This window comes from Cydia strobilella, chromosome Z (assembly GCF_947568885.1).
Source record: "Cydia strobilella chromosome Z, ilCydStro3.1, whole genome shotgun sequence".
Lineage (NCBI taxonomy): Eukaryota > Metazoa > Arthropoda > Insecta > Lepidoptera > Tortricidae > Cydia > Cydia strobilella.
This window is the reverse complement of record NC_086068.1, coordinates 61,054,518-61,073,803: the sequence shown is the minus strand read 5'-3', so window position 1 is coordinate 61,073,803 and position 19,286 is coordinate 61,054,518. Positions and strand designations below refer to the sequence as shown.

The following is a 19,286-nucleotide window of genomic DNA, read 5'->3' as shown; positions in this document are numbered from 1 at the left end:
GGTGTAAAGTTGTATTTTACCCGCGAGTGTGGAATTGAAACACGAGAAGTAAAATACATTTGCACCCGTGTGTAACACAAAACTTTTCCCCTCACTATAGCGAGGAAAGTGCAACATCCTCAGGCGTTAGATCATCTTCATCAACTGGAATCACTCATTTTTTTACGATATTATAACAAAAAACTCTGGAAATTCTGTACTTTTACGTGAGAAGTTATTAAGTAAAATTTTTGTTGACAATGTTGACATTTCTGACGTATGAAATGTCAATGATGCGTTTTGAAATTGCATCGACTTAACTTGTGCGTTCAGAATTATATTTAACATAATTAATAAAAAACAAACGTTTATTATGGAATTTTAAGGTTTATGACTTAAAATCATTAAATAAGGCTAAATCTGGTAGTTTTTATTAGATTCTCAAACCATTTATTTAATGATAATTAATATCGAACGAACCATTATTATGAGAGTTTTACGTTTTGTTATCTGTCAAGCTACTTAAACACGCTCCATCCAAGGTCAAATTACTTTCCCCACTAGTGGATAAAATGCATTTTTCCCCGCTTGTTTTAAAGGATAAAAGACGGCTTTCCGAGCTAGTGAGGGGAAAATATATATAAAAGAGAAGATAGATGAAAGATAGTTGTGTTCTTATGTATTGTTTTGTTTTACTAAGGTGTGCAATAGTGTATTATATTGTATAGTATATATACATATAAACATTCAAAAAACATTATTTCGATATCACAGTTTAAACAAGTAAAATTTAATGAGCAGTATTGTAACTCTACCTCGTAACTTAATACATTTATTTAATGTAAGGGAGGAACAAAATTCGTGCATATAGAACTACATATTATTACGGTAGTAGTATTAGTTATTCTGTGATGTTACATAGGCACAGAATAACTAATAGTACTACCGTACAGAAAATTCACTCCTTCACAAAAACCAGATTTAGGTATAAAATTATACCTACACTCGCCGCCTGCAAGCAAAATTGAAACTTATAACCGCGCACGAACCGTGAATCTTCTTTGCGCGCCGCAGTTTTATGACCGAGCTGCGAGTGTCGGCACGGGGTTGTCACTTGACAAGTTTTTGTACCTATACCTACTTATTTATTATTTTTAAGATAAATATGTAGGAATTACAAACGTTGATTCTGTAAACATAAAATTTTTAGCCGGAGATAGTATGTCCGATTCTCACGGAAGTAGGTATGCCACAGAAGTATGTATGTAAACACTTTATTGTACATAAGACAGATTACAAACACAATAAAAGAACAAAAATATATACAATGTACAAAGGCGGACTTACCTATAAGCAAAGAGGATATAATATTATAGAGCGGTACTGTCATAGTAAATTTTGTAACCACAGTAAATTCACTGCCATCTATCGACACACTTTAAAACTAAAAATGAAGATTTATAAAAATACGATAAAATGTATTTAAATATGGATAAATGATTTTCTTTATTTGCATTAATTATTTTTATTATTTTGACCCATGTTCAATCATTGATATGCGTTAAAATTGTTAAATAACAAATGAAACCGTCAACGCTATCTATACGAGAGTAGGCCATCTAATCGAGAATCAAATTTTCGTCATTTTCGAGGCACGTTTTTTCCTTAGACTGTATCCATCTATAACGGAGTTATATCTATCTTTGCTATAAGGGATCCCTAAAAGTACTTATTCCTTTGAAAATATGTCGATCAATATAGTCAGGAATTAAAAAAAAATGTTTTTTCTGCTTCCTTGTTCTTCCGTTTATTCAGACATCCGTAAACAGAACATTATCTTTTATACAGATTAGATCGCGATTTAGGTTTCGAAACCATTGCGTATTTTCAATTTTGCGCGAGCGCCACGTGACACGACTATCGTGCGAGCCGAGCAGCAGCCCACTGCCATACACCTGCCCGGGCGGTGCGCCGGCCAAATATACCTAAACTGCGCAGTGACACCCCCCTGACATAGGCAGGTAATTAAATTAACATCACATCACATGGTTCCCGCGAAAAACGAAGGAAAGGTGGAAATCCTTATCGGTTATTATTACGTGCGGTAGTTTTTGTTATGATAAACTACATACCCTAAATTCGGTCACCACGAAATCTGTGGAAATAAACCAAGTAAGTTGGCTAATAATATTACGGACGGTGACTGTGTGGTGACTGACTACAAAAGGTTACAGTGGAAACGAGGGCTTACGTTATAGTCACCCGTCATTATTATAACAAAAATTTTAGGCTACCAAAGTGAATATCCAGTTTGCATAATTAGCCAACCTTAGTAATAACATAGAGTAACTTATACTAGAGCGGTACTGTCATAGTAAATTTTGTAACCACAGTAAATTCACTGCCATCTGTCGACACACTTTAAAACTAAAAATGAAGATTTATAAAAATACGATAGAATGTATTTAAATATAGATAAATGTTTTTTTTTTATTTGCATTAATTATTTTTATGATTTTGACCCATGTTCTTTCACTGATATGCGTTAAAATTGTTAAATAACAAACGAAACGATCAACGCCATCTATACGACTGTAGGCCAAAACTAGTAGCGCCCTCTGAACGAGAATCAAATTTTGTTGATTTTCGAGGCACGTTTTTTCCTTAGACTGTATATCCATCTATTACGGAGTTATATCTATCATTGCTAAGGGGTCAGAGGTACTAGGTCATATAAATTGTATTAACTAACGTAGCTACCTAATCCGGGTAGGCAGGATTCACGGGCACACGCGCACGCTGGGGTCGGCGCGCATGCGCGGGATGCGCGCTAGCGGCACGCGGTGCGCGCGCATGAGATGCAGCTTGCGCTTCCAGCTGTCCGCGAACGTGCGCGCGCACGCCGGGCACCGGTACGGCCGCGCGCCGGTGTGGGAGCGCAAGTGGCGAGTCTGTAATCAAACAAGTTTTATACAGCATACCTCCCGCCTGATGGTAAGCGGCCACCGTAGCCTATGGACGCAACTCCAGGGGTGCTACGTGTGCGTTGCCGACCCTTTAAAAACATGTACACTTTTTTTGAAGGCACGTTCAATACGTTACTGGCAAAAAAGCTAGCGGCCTGTCTAATCCAACACCCTAGCTTTATAGGGGGTATTACTGCAATGTTCTTCCACCAGAGTGTAGCAGTAGCCCGTTTAGTAAACCATAGAGTAATTTATACATAATGTGCCATTAACGGTTTTTTGACAATTTTTCAGAGATAAAAGATATGACATTGATGCATCAAGGCGGTTTGCTTAAAGATGACCTACCGGGAAACGCGAATCCGAAAATTTGCTATCTGCCTCTTTATCGCTCGAATGTGCAAATTTTCTTGTTTCATGATAGACCCTCTTCTTCTTATTCTTCTTTTTCTAGGGGTTATGTAAGGCTTCAGAGCCTATGTATCACTGCGACCATCTCTCATCATGATAGACCCTCAGATAAAAACAGAATTCAAACCCTCAGATTGATTGAGTTTCGCGTAATATTCTCTATAAAATTCAGGCTTTTTGTATATTTTCCTTAACACTATTATTTCAGAATTATAAACATACCAAAATCCAGCACCCTAGCTTTATTAAAAACGACAAAAAATTATGATGATTAATGAGTGAGTCAATTATAGTTAACGCTATCTCTACTCAGCTCGTTCACTTACGTGAACTAACAATGGCATTCTGTTAAACAAAAGCAATTATTTATTTTGTGTGAGCGCGTGGCCTTTGTGCCAGAGGGTCACACACAATGGCCACGCGCTCACGCAAAAGAAATAATGGCTTTTTCACCTCAGCAGCTCGAACAAGCCTACTTTCGTCACTCCCTGGAGTGAGGAAAGTGCGACTTTCCTCACTCCAGGGAGTGAAATAATGTAGCTTTTTAATTTCGTAGGTATCGTATCGTATCGTATCTTACATATTATAATACTTTTTTTTTTCTGTTTATTCCGTGTAATTCGAAATACATTTTAACCTTTAATATGTTCTCACTACTGAGGTGAAAAATTATGTGTGCAACACGAGAGCAAAGTTATTTTACATCTCGTGTTTATGAGTCCCTCGCTACGCTCAAGATTCTACCTTAGAATCACTCGCTTCGCTCGTGATTCAATTATAGAGTCTTCCGCTTTCTCGGGACTCAAAATAAACACTCGCAAGAAAAACCAACTTTCCTCTCTTGTTGCACAAATAAGTATTGTTTAACAAGAATGCCATTGTTAGTACAGGTAAGTGCACCCACCGCCCGGGCCATCTCCCTTATTAATAATATCATTACACAGGTCCCGGGTGCCGACATATTTGCAGATAGGCCGGGAAAGTTTATCAAAGCCGCCATAACGGCTTTGAACTGCACCCAACTTAGTAATTAATTAATAATTTTAATGTTTATTGACTACGCTGTTTTATTATTTTTATTCTTTATGTTTGACTTGGTTGTTTAACCGTAATTAGTGTTTTGTTGTCCTTTTATGTAGTTGTTAATTCTATGGTGTTATTTGTGTCAGAATCTTGTATTTGTCAATTAATTATGCATAATGTTTACCGTGTAAGCGATTTGGTACATTACTGTAAGCTTATATGAGATAATAAATAAATGAAAATGAAAATTGTTATTTATAAATCATTGTCACAATACATAATATATTTAATTATCAGAATAAAAAAATACAATTTTTTAAACTATAAAATATACTTACCTACAAAAAAACGAACGCAATTACAAAATAACTATTGTTTAACAAGAATGCCATTGTTAGTGCAGGTAAGTGAGCGAGCTCAGTAGAGATAGCGTTAACTGTATAAAAAAACACAACACAAACTATCATTTCAAGATTCCAATTATTATTTTTGTGGCTTGAATTTGATGCCAGTTTTTTTAATAATATGATGTTTATATTTGGAGCTAATAAATTATTGGCCTTTAAAATATTAATGCACGGCCAAATTATATTATTATATATTATGCCCAATGAAAGGTCCTGTTTAATATTTTAGTTGCCCAGTAAATAATAAGCCTTAAATAAATACATACTTGTCATGAATCCATCAAAATGTTTTAATCGCAATCCGTCCCTGTCCCTTACCTGGTTCGTGCATAATTTTAAATGGCACCTAAGCGCAGGCTAGTCCAACGCTAAAAAAACCAGTGTAAGTGCGCTCTCCGATAACGCGCCTTTGTTACGCATATCGATGACACATTTTAGACTGGTTCTGTAGCGTTCGACTTGCCGGCACTCAGTAACCGCAAAGACCACACAGCTATGGAATATGTTTTCCCATTAGTTCATTTTAAACCTTATTGCAATCTTCATAGAGTGGTAATTCAATAACCGGTTAAAACGGCCCTACCATTTTTTTATGCTAGTGTAGCACGTGCGGTTTCATTTAACAATAGACAAAGGATAAGCCGAAAGGGGACTGTTTGAAATCTAAACACCATACCAGAGCGGTGTTGTCATAGAAGCGCTTGTCACACTTGCGGCAGCACAGTGCGCGTGCGCGGTGGCGCGCCTCGTGGCGGCGCAGGCCGGACGCGCTCGCCGTGCGGCTAGCGTTAACTGTACCAGAGCGGTGTTGTCATAGAAGCGCTTGTCACACTTGCGGCAGCACAGTGCGCGTGCGCGGTGGCGCGCCTCGTGGCGGCGCAGGCCGGACGCGCTCGCCGTGCGGCTAGCGTTAACTGTACCAGAGCGGTGTTGTCATAGAAGCGCTTGTCACACTTGCGGCAGCACAGTGCGCGTGCGCGGTGGCGCGCCTCGTGGCGGCGCAGGCCGGACGCGCTCGCCGTGCGGCTAGCGTTAACTGTACCAGAGCGGTGTTGTCATAGAAGCGCTTGTCACACTTGCGGCAGCACAGTGCGCGTGCGCGGTGGCGCGCCTCGTGGCGGCGCAGGCCGGACGCGCTCGCCGTGCGGCTAGCGTTAACTGTACCAGAGCGGTGTTGTCATAGAAGCGCTTGTCACACTTGCGGCAGCACAGTGCGCGTGCGCGGTGGCGCGCCTCGTGGCGGCGCAGGCCGGACGCGCTCGCCGTGCGGCTAGCGTTAACTGTACCAGAGCGGTGTTGTCATAGAAGCGCTTGTCACACTTGCGGCAGCACAGTGCGCGTGCGCGGTGGCGCGCCTCGTGGCGGCGCAGGCCGGACGCGCTCGCCGTGCGGCTAGCGTTAACTGTACCAGAGCGGTGTTGTCATAGAAGCGCTTGTCACACTTGCGGCAGCACAGTGCGCGTGCGCGGTGGCGCGCCTCGTGGCGGCGCAGGCCGGACGCGCTCGCCGTGCGGCTAGCGTTAACTGTACCAGAGCGGTGTTGTCATAGAAGCGCTTGTCACACTTGCGGCAGCACAGTGCGCGTGCGCGGTGGCGCGCCTCGTGGCGGCGCAGGCCGGACGCGCTCGCCGTGCGGCTAGCGTTAACTGTACCAGAGCGGTGTTGTCATAGAAGCGCTTGTCACACTTGCGGCAGCACAGTGCGCGTGCGCGGTGGCGCGCCTCGTGGCGGCGCAGGCCGGACGCGCTCGCCGTGCGGCTAGCGTTAACTGTACCAGAGCGGTGTTGTCATAGAAGCGCTTGTCACACTTGCGGCAGCACAGTGCGCGTGCGCGGTGGCGCGCCTCGTGGCGGCGCAGGCCGGACGCGCTCGCCGTGCGGCTAGCGTTAACTGTACCAGAGCGGTGTTGTCATAGAAGCGCTTGTCACACTTGCGGCAGCACAGTGCGCGTGCGCGGTGGCGCGCCTCGTGGCGGCGCAGGCCGGACGCGCTCGCCGTGCGGCTAGCGTTAACTGTACCAGAGCGGTGTTGTCATAGAAGCGCTTGTCACACTTGCGGCAGCACAGTGCGCGTGCGCGGTGGCGCGCCTCGTGGCGGCGCAGGCCGGACGCGCTCGCCGTGCGGCTAGCGTTAACTGTACCAGAGCGGTGTTGTCATAGAAGCGCTTGTCACACTTGCGGCAGCACAGTGCGCGTGCGCGGTGGCGCGCCTCGTGGCGGCGCAGGCCGGACGCGCTCGCCGTGCGGCTAGCGTTAACTGTACCAGAGCGGTGTTGTCATAGAAGCGCTTGTCACACTTGCGGCAGCACAGTGCGCGTGCGCGGTGGCGCGCCTCGTGGCGGCGCAGGCCGGACGCGCTCGCCGTGCGGCTAGCGTTAACTGTACCAGAGCGGTGTTGTCATAGAAGCGCTTGTCACACTTGCGGCAGCACAGTGCGCGTGCGCGGTGGCGCGCCTCGTGGCGGCGCAGGCCGGACGCGCTCGCCGTGCGGCTAGCGTTAACTGTACCAGAGCGGTGTTGTCATAGAAGCGCTTGTCACACTTGCGGCAGCACAGTGCGCGTGCGCGGTGGCGCGCCTCGTGGCGGCGCAGGCCGGACGCGCTCGCCGTGCGGCTAGCGTTAACTGTACCAGAGCGGTGTTGTCATAGAAGCGCTTGTCACACTTGCGGCAGCACAGTGCGCGTGCGCGGTGGCGCGCCTCGTGGCGGCGCAGGCCGGACGCGCTCGCCGTGCGGCTAGCGTTAACTGTACCAGAGCGGTGTTGTCATAGAAGCGCTTGTCACACTTGCGGCAGCACAGTGCGCGTGCGCGGTGGCGCGCCTCGTGGCGGCGCAGGCCGGACGCGCTCGCCGTGCGGCTAGCGTTAACTGTACCAGAGCGGTGTTGTCATAGAAGCGCTTGTCACACTTGCGGCAGCACAGTGCGCGTGCGCGGTGGCGCGCCTCGTGGCGGCGCAGGCCGGACGCGCTCGCCGTGCGGCTAGCGTTAACTGTACCAGAGCGGTGTTGTCATAGAAGCGCTTGTCACACTTGCGGCAGCACAGTGCGCGTGCGCGGTGGCGCGCCTCGTGGCGGCGCAGGCCGGACGCGCTCGCCGTGCGGCTAGCGTTAACTGTACCAGAGCGGTGTTGTCATAGAAGCGCTTGTCACACTTGCGGCAGCACAGTGCGCGTGCGCGGTGGCGCGCCTCGTGGCGGCGCAGGCCGGACGCGCTCGCCGTGCGGCTAGCGTTAACTGTACCAGAGCGGTGTTGTCATAGAAGCGCTTGTCACACTTGCGGCAGCACAGTGCGCGTGCGCGGTGGCGCGCCTCGTGGCGGCGCAGGCCGGACGCGCTCGCCGTGCGGCTAGCGTTAACTGTACCAGAGCGGTGTTGTCATAGAAGCGCTTGTCACACTTGCGGCAGCACAGTGCGCGTGCGCGGTGGCGCGCCTCGTGGCGGCGCAGGCCGGACGCGCTCGCCGTGCGGCTAGCGTTAACTGTACCAGAGCGGTGTTGTCATAGAAGCGCTTGTCACACTTGCGGCAGCACAGTGCGCGTGCGCGGTGGCGCGCCTCGTGGCGGCGCAGGCCGGACGCGCTCGCCGTGCGGCTAGCGTTAACTGTACCAGAGCGGTGTTGTCATAGAAGCGCTTGTCACACTTGCGGCAGCACAGTGCGCGTGCGCGGTGGCGCGCCTCGTGGCGGCGCAGGCCGGACGCGCTCGCCGTGCGGCTAGCGTTAACTGTACCAGAGCGGTGTTGTCATAGAAGCGCTTGTCACACTTGCGGCAGCACAGTGCGCGTGCGCGGTGGCGCGCCTCGTGGCGGCGCAGGCCGGACGCGCTCGCCGTGCGGCTAGCGTTAACTGTACCAGAGCGGTGTTGTCATAGAAGCGCTTGTCACACTTGCGGCAGCACAGTGCGCGTGCGCGGTGGCGCGCCTCGTGGCGGCGCAGGCCGGACGCGCTCGCCGTGCGGCTAGCGTTAACTGTACCAGAGCGGTGTTGTCATAGAAGCGCTTGTCACACTTGCGGCAGCACAGTGCGCGTGCGCGGTGGCGCGCCTCGTGGCGGCGCAGGCCGGACGCGCTCGCCGTGCGGCTAGCGTTAACTGTACCAGAGCGGTGTTGTCATAGAAGCGCTTGTCACACTTGCGGCAGCACAGTGCGCGTGCGCGGTGGCGCGCCTCGTGGCGGCGCAGGCCGGACGCGCTCGCCGTGCGGCTAGCGTTAACTGTACCAGAGCGGTGTTGTCATAGAAGCGCTTGTCACACTTGCGGCAGCACAGTGCGCGTGCGCGGTGGCGCGCCTCGTGGCGGCGCAGGCCGGACGCGCTCGCCGTGCGGCTAGCGTTAACTGTACCAGAGCGGTGTTGTCATAGAAGCGCTTGTCACACTTGCGGCAGCACAGTGCGCGTGCGCGGTGGCGCGCCTCGTGGCGGCGCAGGCCGGACGCGCTCGCCGTGCGGCTAGCGTTAACTGTACCAGAGCGGTGTTGTCATAGAAGCGCTTGTCACACTTGCGGCAGCACAGTGCGCGTGCGCGGTGGCGCGCCTCGTGGCGGCGCAGGCCGGACGCGCTCGCCGTGCGGCTAGCGTTAACTGTACCAGAGCGGTGTTGTCATAGAAGCGCTTGTCACACTTGCGGCAGCACAGTGCGCGTGCGCGGTGGCGCGCCTCGTGGCGGCGCAGGCCGGACGCGCTCGCCGTGCGGCTAGCGTTAACTGTACCAGAGCGGTGTTGTCATAGAAGCGCTTGTCACACTTGCGGCAGCACAGTGCGCGTGCGCGGTGGCGCGCCTCGTGGCGGCGCAGGCCGGACGCGCTCGCCGCGCGGAAGCCGCACGCGCACGCGTGGGGCTTCGCGCCCGTGTGCGTGCGCATGTGCACGGCGAGGTTGCCCGCTGTCAGTGTCAACAGGTTACAATGTAGACAGTATGGACGGTATAGAAAGGACGACAATCTCTTATGGTAGATAGAGTAACTTATACTAGAGCGGTACTACTTTTTAAAAGTAGATTAAAACACTGGTTACTACAATCACAATTTTATGACATAGATGAATATTTTTCCAGTGAAATTATTGATGTACCTAAATAAAATTAACTATAAGAATAAAAATGTACTTATAATTGTAACATTGTGACATACAAATTGAATGTGTAATATACTCATAGGTATATGTATACTGTATTTATTGATACTATACGAATTTCAAATCTTATACAACCCTGACCTGTAACCTAATGTTATTAATAAATTTTCATTTCATTTCATTTCATTACTGTCATAGTAAATTTTGTAACCCCAGTAAATTCACTGCCATCTGTCGACACACTTTAAAACTAAAAATAGATATGATAGATATAACTCCGTAATAGATGGATACAGTCTAAGGAAAAAACGTGCCTCGAAAATCAAGAAAATTTGATTCTCGATCAGAGGGCGCTACTAGCTTTGGCCTACAGTCGTATAGATGGCGTTGACGGTTTCGCTTGTTATTTAACAATTTTAACGCATATCAGTGAAAGAACATGGGTCAAAATCATAAAAATAATAAATGCAGTCATTTATCCATACATTTTATGATATTTTTAACCATCTTTATTTTTAGTTTTAATCATGTGTCGATAGATGGCAGTGAATTTACTGTGGCTACAAAATTTACTATGAGCAAAGATAGATATAACTCCGTAATAGATGGATACAGTCTAAGGAAAAAACGTGCCTCGAAAATGAAGAAAATTTGATTCTCGATCAGAGGGCGCTACTAGCTTTGGCCTACAGTCGTATAGATGGCGTTGACGGTTTCGTTTGTTATTTAACAATTTTAACGCATATCAGTGAAAGAACATGGGTCAAAATCATAAAAATAATTAATGCAAATAAAAAAAATCATTTATCTATATTTAAATACATTCTATCGTATTTCTATAAATCTTCATTTTTAGTTTTAAAGTGTGTCGACAGATGGCAGTGAATTTACTGGGGTTACAAAATTTACTATGACAGTACCGCTCTAGTATAAGTTACTCTATGCCCGCTGTCAACAGGTTACAATTACAATCATGGGACTGTATAAAGGAGCCAAATCTCTATGTATGAAAAGTGTCCATCAAAAAACAGTAATTAGGCGGCGCCACCATACACCGAAATACTACCAAAAACAACCTACGTAATTTGGTCGGGTTATTTGTTGCCTTATATGGTTCATGTTATACTCATGTCCCAGAGCCTAACTAGCGCCACCGGAGAGATTAGGAACTATTATTTAAAGCTTAACGCGGTCACTTTTACAACAATTCTGCCATAAGAGATTGCGATCCTTTCTATACCATCCATAATTACAATGTAGACAGTATGGACGGTATAGAAAGGACGACATTCTCTTATGGTAGAACTATTGCAAAGTTGAGGTAAATAATAGTTCCTGATCTCTCCGGTGGCGCTAGTTAGGCTCTGGGACATGAGTATAACATGAACCATATAAGGCAACAAATAACCCGACCAAATTAAGTAGGTTGTGTTTGGTAGTATTTCGGTGTATAGTGGCGCCGCGTAATTACTGTTTTTTGATGGACACTTTTCATACATAGAGATTTGGCTCCTTTATATAGTCTCCATGGTAGACAGGTAAGATAAGATAACATAATATTTATTCATTTAAAACTTATGCTAATTGGTTTTATACAATGGTAAATATACAATTTATACTTAAATACTAGTAAAGCCTGACCAGAAATATATGATCATTGTCAAGAGGGCGCTGTTATTCTCATGTATAGGGTGACAGTTCAGTATTGTATGAAAAAATTAGTTCCAGTGAAATTCCGCAACATGGCGCGTGATCATATATTTCCCGTCAGGCTTTACATTCATAGATTCAACTCAAAATAGGTACAGGTCAAGTTAAAAAAATTAATACCGAACGCCTTTGTATTTTCTGTCGCTCATGGAAATTTGATAACAATACCTAAATTAAGTAATTGTATCTTAGGTTAGAATGTGTGTGGTTAGTCTCCTTGTAGCAATATTATTTAAAAACCGGCCAAGTGCGAGTCGAACTCGAGCAACGAAAACGTGAAAATTTAAACTGTCTAGCTATCACGGTTAATGATATACAGCATGGTGACAGACAGACGGACAGACTGACAGCGTAGTCTTAGTAATAGGGTCGCGTTTTTACCCTTTGGGTACGGAACCCTAAAAATGAACAGTTACTAGGGAACAAATCAAATTATTTCATTAAACATTTTGATTTCCGTTTTTTACTAGTCACACTAGTATATTTAAATTATAAACTGAAATACATCAAGAAAATTTGATTCTCGAACAGATGGCGCCACCACGTTTTATCACCTTTGGCCTATCTCGACTAGATGGCGTTGACGGTTTCGTTTGTTATTTAACAATTTTAACGCATATCAGTGAAAGAACATGGGTCATAATCATATAAAAATAATAAATGCAGTCATTTATCCATACATTTTATGATATTTTCAACCATCTTCATGTTTAGTTTTAATCATGTGTCGATAGATGGCAGTGAATTTACTGTGGCTACAAAATTTACTATGAGCAAAGATAGATATAACTCCGTAATAGATGGATACAGTCTAAGGAAAAAACGTACCTCGAAAATCACGAAAATTTGATTCTCGATCAGAGGGCGCCACTAGTTTTGGCCTACTCTCGTATAGAGGGCGTTGATTGTTTCGTTTGTTATTTATAATTTTAACGCATATCAGTGAAAGAACATGGGTCAAACTCAAAATCAATCATAAAAATAATTAATGCAAATAAAAAAAATCATTTATCCATATTTAAATACATTTTAACGTATTTTTATAAATCTTCATTTTTAGTTTTCAAGTATGTCGATAGATGGCAGTAAATTTACAGCGGTTACAAAATTTACTATGACAGTACCGCTATATATATATATACTATAAAATTAAGTTAAGTACATATGTAACTAGAGACTGATGACCCCACAGTCAAACTCATTTTTGAGTTTTGCGGGGCTATGATTATTGTATTTTTTTTTTTTAATGTGATATTCAGCAAACGAGCAGACGAGCCGCCTGATGGGAAGCAGTCATCGTCGCCCATGGACGTAAGCAACATCACAGGAGCCACTTAAGCATTGCCGACCCTTGAGAACCCTAAATACCCGCTTCTTGAAGAATCCCATGTCGTAGCGCAAAGGAAATACCTCAGGAGGCAACTCATTCCACATTCTGCACGTTCTGGGAAGAAACGAGCGGGATGCCCGCTTATTCATGGTCTGTATTTTATATATAAATATAAATACTCTGTATTTTATTAAATAAATAAATAATAATAATAAAAAATCTTATTATATCCTATTTGGCAGTAAGTAACATACCCTGTTTAAAACTCCAGCCGCAGATGTAGCAGAGATGCGGCTTGTCAGGTTTATGTACTACTAGATGGCTCTTCAAGACACTCTTCAACTTGAAACTGTAAGAAAAACATTTTTTTTAAACAACAGTTTCATTAGGCACTATATTTAATCTAAATATGGGGCATTTTCTATGAAAAGGGACCTTATTGTCGATGGCGCTTACGCCGCACAGCGTCGCGCGGCATTGTATTTATATCGGAGCATCGTTTATAATGGCGTAAGCGCCATCGACAATAAGGTCCCTCTTTATAGAAAATACCACATATTTAATCTAAATATGCCAGTGAAGAAAGATTCCGGAGCGAGCACACATGACAATAAAAAAAACCGGCCAAGTGCGAGTCGGACTCGCGCACGAAGGGTTACGTACCATTACGAAAAAAAACAGCAAAAAAATCACGTTTGTTGTATGGGAGCCCCATTTAAATATTTATATTATTCTGTTTTTAGTATTTGTTGTTATAGCGGCAACAGAAATACATCATCTGTGAAAATTTCAACTCTATCACGGTTCATGAGATACAGCCTGGTGACAGACAGACGGACGGACAGACAGCGGAGTCTTAGTAATAGGGTCCCGTTTTTACCCTTTGGGTACGGAACCCTAAAAAGCCTTTTATATCTGAGTATATAAAATATTTGTAGCAACCTAAGATTTATCTTAATTTATTATGCCAGAACTCTTTTAGGAGGTATATGCCTCTTCCAGCTTGATCCCTGTTGAGCGGCCTTAAAAGGTTTTCACATTAAATTAATAAACAAATACAGAAAAACACATATGTCTTGCATTTTACTTCCATCTGACATCCGATATCGGATCAGGTATTGTGAAAACGCTCGTAGTCCTCCCAGATCCAGTTGACGGGGTCCCTTTGTTTGACAAAATTATTAAAAGTACTAATGTAATGATTTTCATATTACCATTAGTCATAATTCTGAAACCGTTAACTCTTCAGGATTTTCCTCAGGTTATCCTATAGATAGGTTAGGTTAGGTTTGTTTTATGGCAATCCCGAAAAGTTACGCGTTTCTGAGAAAAACCAAATTATGACAAATGATATTATGACAATCGTTACATTAAATATTACTTTCAATAATTATGTCTGTTAAGACCTATCTTAACAAGTAGGTAACAGATAAGTAGGTATTAGCATACCTAAATACCTACTTACCTAATCTAGACAGACTAAGTCTCTCAATCGTCTGTATGTGGCACCATAGTCCTATGATATGTAAAGGTGACATCTACCGAAACTATTGTGTACTAGTATAAGTGCTCAATAAGCTGTTAGCTATGTCAATGTTCCTAACCAATCCGTAGTGTCATAGTGTGGCGCTGTACTTAACTATATAAGCTTCTACATGTATGTAGATAAACTCACTTTTTCTAACCAGCCTTCTGTAAGCATTAAATTTAGATATCAGTATTTCCCTGCTTTCATTTGGTCGCCATTACCTCCAACGCTGAACAATGTCAAACAATGGACGCTGGAATGATCCTGTTGACACGGTCCACACATGACAAGCGATACCTCATGTTGCAGTGGTCGCACTGGTAGGGGCGCGCCGCCGCGTGAGTGCGTGCATGTTGTGCTAGCTCCTTGCGTCGCTTGTAGCGCTTGCCGCAGGAACACGCGTACCGCCGCTCAGACGAGTGCGTCACAGCGTGCACGGACAGCTGCGATGGACGCTGGAATGCTGGAATAGTTTGAAATTAGAAAATCCAACCTATAACAAAACTTCCGTGAGACATAGGTCGGAGGGCTGCGGCCCGCAGTCTGCGCCGGTCCGTCACCGTCGACGCAAGCTCCTGATGACGCTCCTCGGTACGGAGTGAAACATGTCGAGCGTTTTCGACTTAAAACACGTGAGTGACCCGTTATTAATATATTTAATAATCCAACCTATAGTTCAAAGTCGATTTGATTTTGTCCTTTTAAAAGGACATCGGGATGGTCCATAAACACTTGATTGGTAGTGTGTTTATTACCTACTACAATGATATAAACAAGTGCGAGTCGCCCACCGAGGGTTCCGTACTTTTTAGTATTTGTTGTTATAGTGACAACAGAAATACATCATCTAAGAACAGCTGTAAAAAGTAATTAAATAAATTCATTTGTATTTGTATCTGTGAAAATTTCAACTCACTATCTATCACTGTTCATGAGATACAGCCTGGTGTCAGACAGACGGACAGCGGAGTCTTAGTAATAGGGTCTCGTTTTTACCCTTTGGGTACGGAACCCTAAAAAATGGTGAGTCATCTGTCGCTATTATTCTACCAAAGATAGATATAACTCCGTAATAGATGGATACAGTCTAAGGAAAAAACGTGCCTCGAAAATCAAGAAAATTTGATTCTCGTTCAGAGGGCGCTACTAGTTTTGGCCTACAGTCGTATAGATGGCGTTGACGGTTTCGTTTGTTATTTAACAATTTAAACGCATATCAGTGAAAGAACATGGGTCAAAATCATAAAAATAATTAATGCAAATAAAAAAAATCATTTATCCATATTTAAATACATTTTATCGTATTTTTATAAATCTTCATTTTTAGTTTTAAAGTGTGTCGACAGATGGCAGTGAATTTACTGGGGTTAAAAAAATTACTATGACAGTACCGCTCTAGTATAAGTTACTCTATTATTCTACTAAATCTTTTTCTAATGATTTAACTCTAACTTGAAGCAGAGCATAACTTTGAACATGGGTCAAATTCATTTGGCATTCTAAATTCATATTCATATATATATATGTGTGTATATATATATATTAAAATTCATTTTCTATTTTTATTTTTAGTTTTAATCCTGTGTCAAAAGATGGCATTAACGCATTCACTGCCAGGGGGCGTGGCCTAGGAACAAACTTGGTTGACGGTGAACGCACATGTGCGTTGGGGGCAGTGAATGTGTTAAATTTACTGTGACTACAAAATTTACTATGACAATAAGCCTCTATACACACAATTCTCTTTGATACAACTTAGTTACTTACTCTTAGGGCATTGTGCACAGCTGTAGACCTTCCCATTATGCTGATTCCTCATATGCTTCTCAAACCAAACTTTAGACAGAAACATCTTCTTACACACAGTACAGACATGTTTCTGATGCGACACCTTCTTTACTTTTGTTTTTACTATATTATCTGTCGTGTTACTTGTAGGTTCATCGATTGTGTCTTCAGGTTCAAATGTGGAAACTTCAACATCTGGTTCATCGTTCTGTTCTGAACGCTTTATAGGCTCCACTATAACGGTCCGTTGAGTCAGGAGGTTTGTGAGTGTGTCATTCACATGTTGAGCCTCTTTTATAAACGTGTATGAAGATTCTATTTTTATCGTGCAATCGTAGCAGAATTGCTTGGGTAGCATGTCATTTTCTGGTATCTGTAAAAGAAAATGATATAGATTATAAAAATGATATAATTAATAAAAAAAAATTAAATCTTTATTTATTTATAGAGGGTTTTAAGTTTTAAACAAATGCCACCCTCATAGTGGCTCTCTAAAAAAACTACAACAGACTAACTTTCACTATTTCTAAGTTGAATGATGTCTTTGACCATATTATAAAGAAGCCCAGCCTCTTCTGAGGCTGGACAAGCCAGGATACTATTGACCCTGCCGAGGTCATAGCACCTGACATTAAGCAGTCGACGCTGCGCAGCACCTCGGCGACATTCCATTGTAACATGAAACACGTCTTCAACTACTCCGCATAAATTACATTTGGGCGAGTCAAATTAATACATGTTTTAAAGAATAATTTTGACAAACTGTTAAATCTTAGAGTTAAATAGAAATGCATAAAGTACATAACATTAGATTGTCTATGTATTAAAAGTTGATTTAAGTATATTATTAGTAATTACAAGTTATAACACACATGTCATACAAAATAAAACATTACAAAGATCTTAACCTAAACTAGAACCTAACGAACACAAAAGGATGATCCGATGCAAAGGAGCCCATCACGCTCGCCGCATTGCCACGTTGAACAGCGATGGACAACCTTTGCAAAAGGAACGACCCGGAGCGAGGGTCATGACCACTCTATGTCTATGTATTGCATTTACATTACACTGTAAAAATCAAATTTCTAAGTTTTTTTAGATCTTATTTATATTCATACATCTTATGATTTAAAAAAATATATATACGTATTTTGCCTACCTATAAACCTATAAAAAATTTAAGGCGAGATATTTAAATGATACATAATTCTGGTCACAATTGGTCCTAATTTTGCAGTCGGCATACTTAAGGTATTTATTATTGTGCGAAATCTTTTGTATGCCGCCGATTAATGATAATGCTACTGAAACTGGTATGTACCAAGCTCACTGCTATAGGTACATATTTAACATGTAACTGAAATGTAATTTCTTATGAGAAATAAATTTAATCTTTAAACCGAAAAGATATTTAAATGATACAGTCGGCATACTTAAGGTATTTATTATTGTGCGAAATCTTTTGTATGCCGATTAATGATAATGCTACTGAAACTGGTATGTACCAAGCTCACTGATATAGGTACATATTTAACATGTAACTGAAATGTAATTTCTTATGAGAAATAAATTTAACAAGAAAAGTCTGCAACGATTTTGATAGCATACGCAGTGCAAGTGTTAATTTTACGTCATAATTTCATAGAAGTTTGACGTTCAAAATAACACTTGCAATGCGAATGCTATCAAATTCAAAATCGTTGCACTTTTCTTGGTCCAACTATCTAAGTTTTAGTTACCTGAATGTTCGTGCAGAGTGTGAACATGTAGACGGCCCGTTGGTCATAATTCTCAAGCTCCCACGACGCCACTTCCTTCATACAACTCCGACACAAACGAGATGTATCCATTTTGTTATTATTTTTTTAGAATGGCTTTTGCTGCCGGGGCAGGGGCACTTTGCCAACCCAACGTCAAGTTTTATAAGCGCCCTCCACACCGGTGCGCGAATCGCGGCGCGCAGCCGCGAACGCGAGTGTGAAGTCTAGTTTTTTTTTTTTTTTTTTTTTTTCTCTTTATTTAAGACCTTGTCACCGAGGTAGACTTAGGTAGACTCACCTATCTCTCAGGATCTCCTCAATAGCCTTCGGGTCGGCGTAGGTGACCGCGGCCGCATACAAGTCCCTCCTAGCATTAGTGTCCGCATGGGCACGGGCGCTCCTGGCTACATGGGCCAGCAGCGGCGCGGCGGGCGCGGTGCGCAGCGGTGTGCGAGTGAGACTCACCTATCTGTAAGTCTAGTTTGATGTGAAGTCGATTCGCAGATCTGCGACGCCCGCTCCACGCTCGCGTGTGCGGCTTCGCGCCGCGATTCGCACACGAGTGCGTAGCGAACTTTACGCTTTTCTGTCAAAAATTACAATCACAATCCTACACAAACTGTCACTGATATTTATTAATAATAAAATTTAACAAAATCAATGTTAAGAGTTTTCTGCCTAAAACTTTATTTCACCTTTCGTGATCAGTTGAACCAGTTCACATGTTTAGAAACGGTATATTCAATCAAGCAGACCGGCATAGCTCTTTCAAGAAAAAAGACACTGTTAATAGAATGTAAGAGTCAGGGTAGCATATTTTCGTTTTAATATTTCCATTCCATGCCTTAAAACTCATATGGTTGTACGGTGCACCCTATTATCCTATGGTTGGGAGCCGTTACGTACTATGTGCAAAAACTAGTTTTACAACGCACAAGGCTCCCTGCACATGTCCGGCCGTCGGAGCTAATTTAGTCCCGATTGAACCAGTGGTTGGAACTGGCCATAAAACAAAGTACTGCATTAAAAAAAAGAAAAAGAGAAATATAATTAGCTGCTGTTGCTGCTGTGGCTGCTTATTCTTTCTGTTGTGCCTGCTCTTCATTGCGTGTATATTTGTCTCTGTTGCGTGGTACTATGAACAACGACCACAACTTCCGAGCCAATTCCTCGAAAACTGGAAGGTCCAAATAACTACTGTTCCTCCGAAAATCATAAACAATGAATCCTTCTCCCTAGATATACTCAGTAATATGCTAAACTCTACCTTGGGTAGAAGCAACGAAGCTTTAATAGCTGAATTTCATAAGTCAGC

At 43.5% G+C, this 19,286-nt stretch overlaps 1 protein-coding gene across 1 annotated transcript; it reads right to left on the bottom strand.

The window, feature by feature from the left end:
- Nucleotides 1-617: 617 nt before the first annotated feature.
- LOC134753806 (zinc finger protein 11-like) lies at nt 618-18,085 on the bottom strand. Its single transcript, XM_063689748.1, has 17 exons — nt 17,951-18,085; nt 16,188-16,581; nt 14,718-14,883; nt 13,147-13,241; nt 9,401-9,661; nt 9,035-9,238; nt 8,669-8,872; nt 8,303-8,506; nt 7,937-8,140; nt 7,571-7,774; nt 7,205-7,408; nt 6,839-7,042; nt 6,473-6,676; nt 6,107-6,310; nt 5,741-5,944; nt 5,463-5,578; nt 618-2,930 (listed from the first exon to the last, which is right to left on the bottom strand). The coding sequence occupies exons 1-17, from the start codon at nt 18,059-18,061 to the stop codon at nt 2,760-2,762; spliced, it is 3,354 nt and encodes a 1,117-aa protein (XP_063545818.1). The 5' UTR covers nt 18,062-18,085; the 3' UTR covers nt 618-2,759.
- Nucleotides 18,086-19,286: the final 1,201 nt, after the last annotated feature.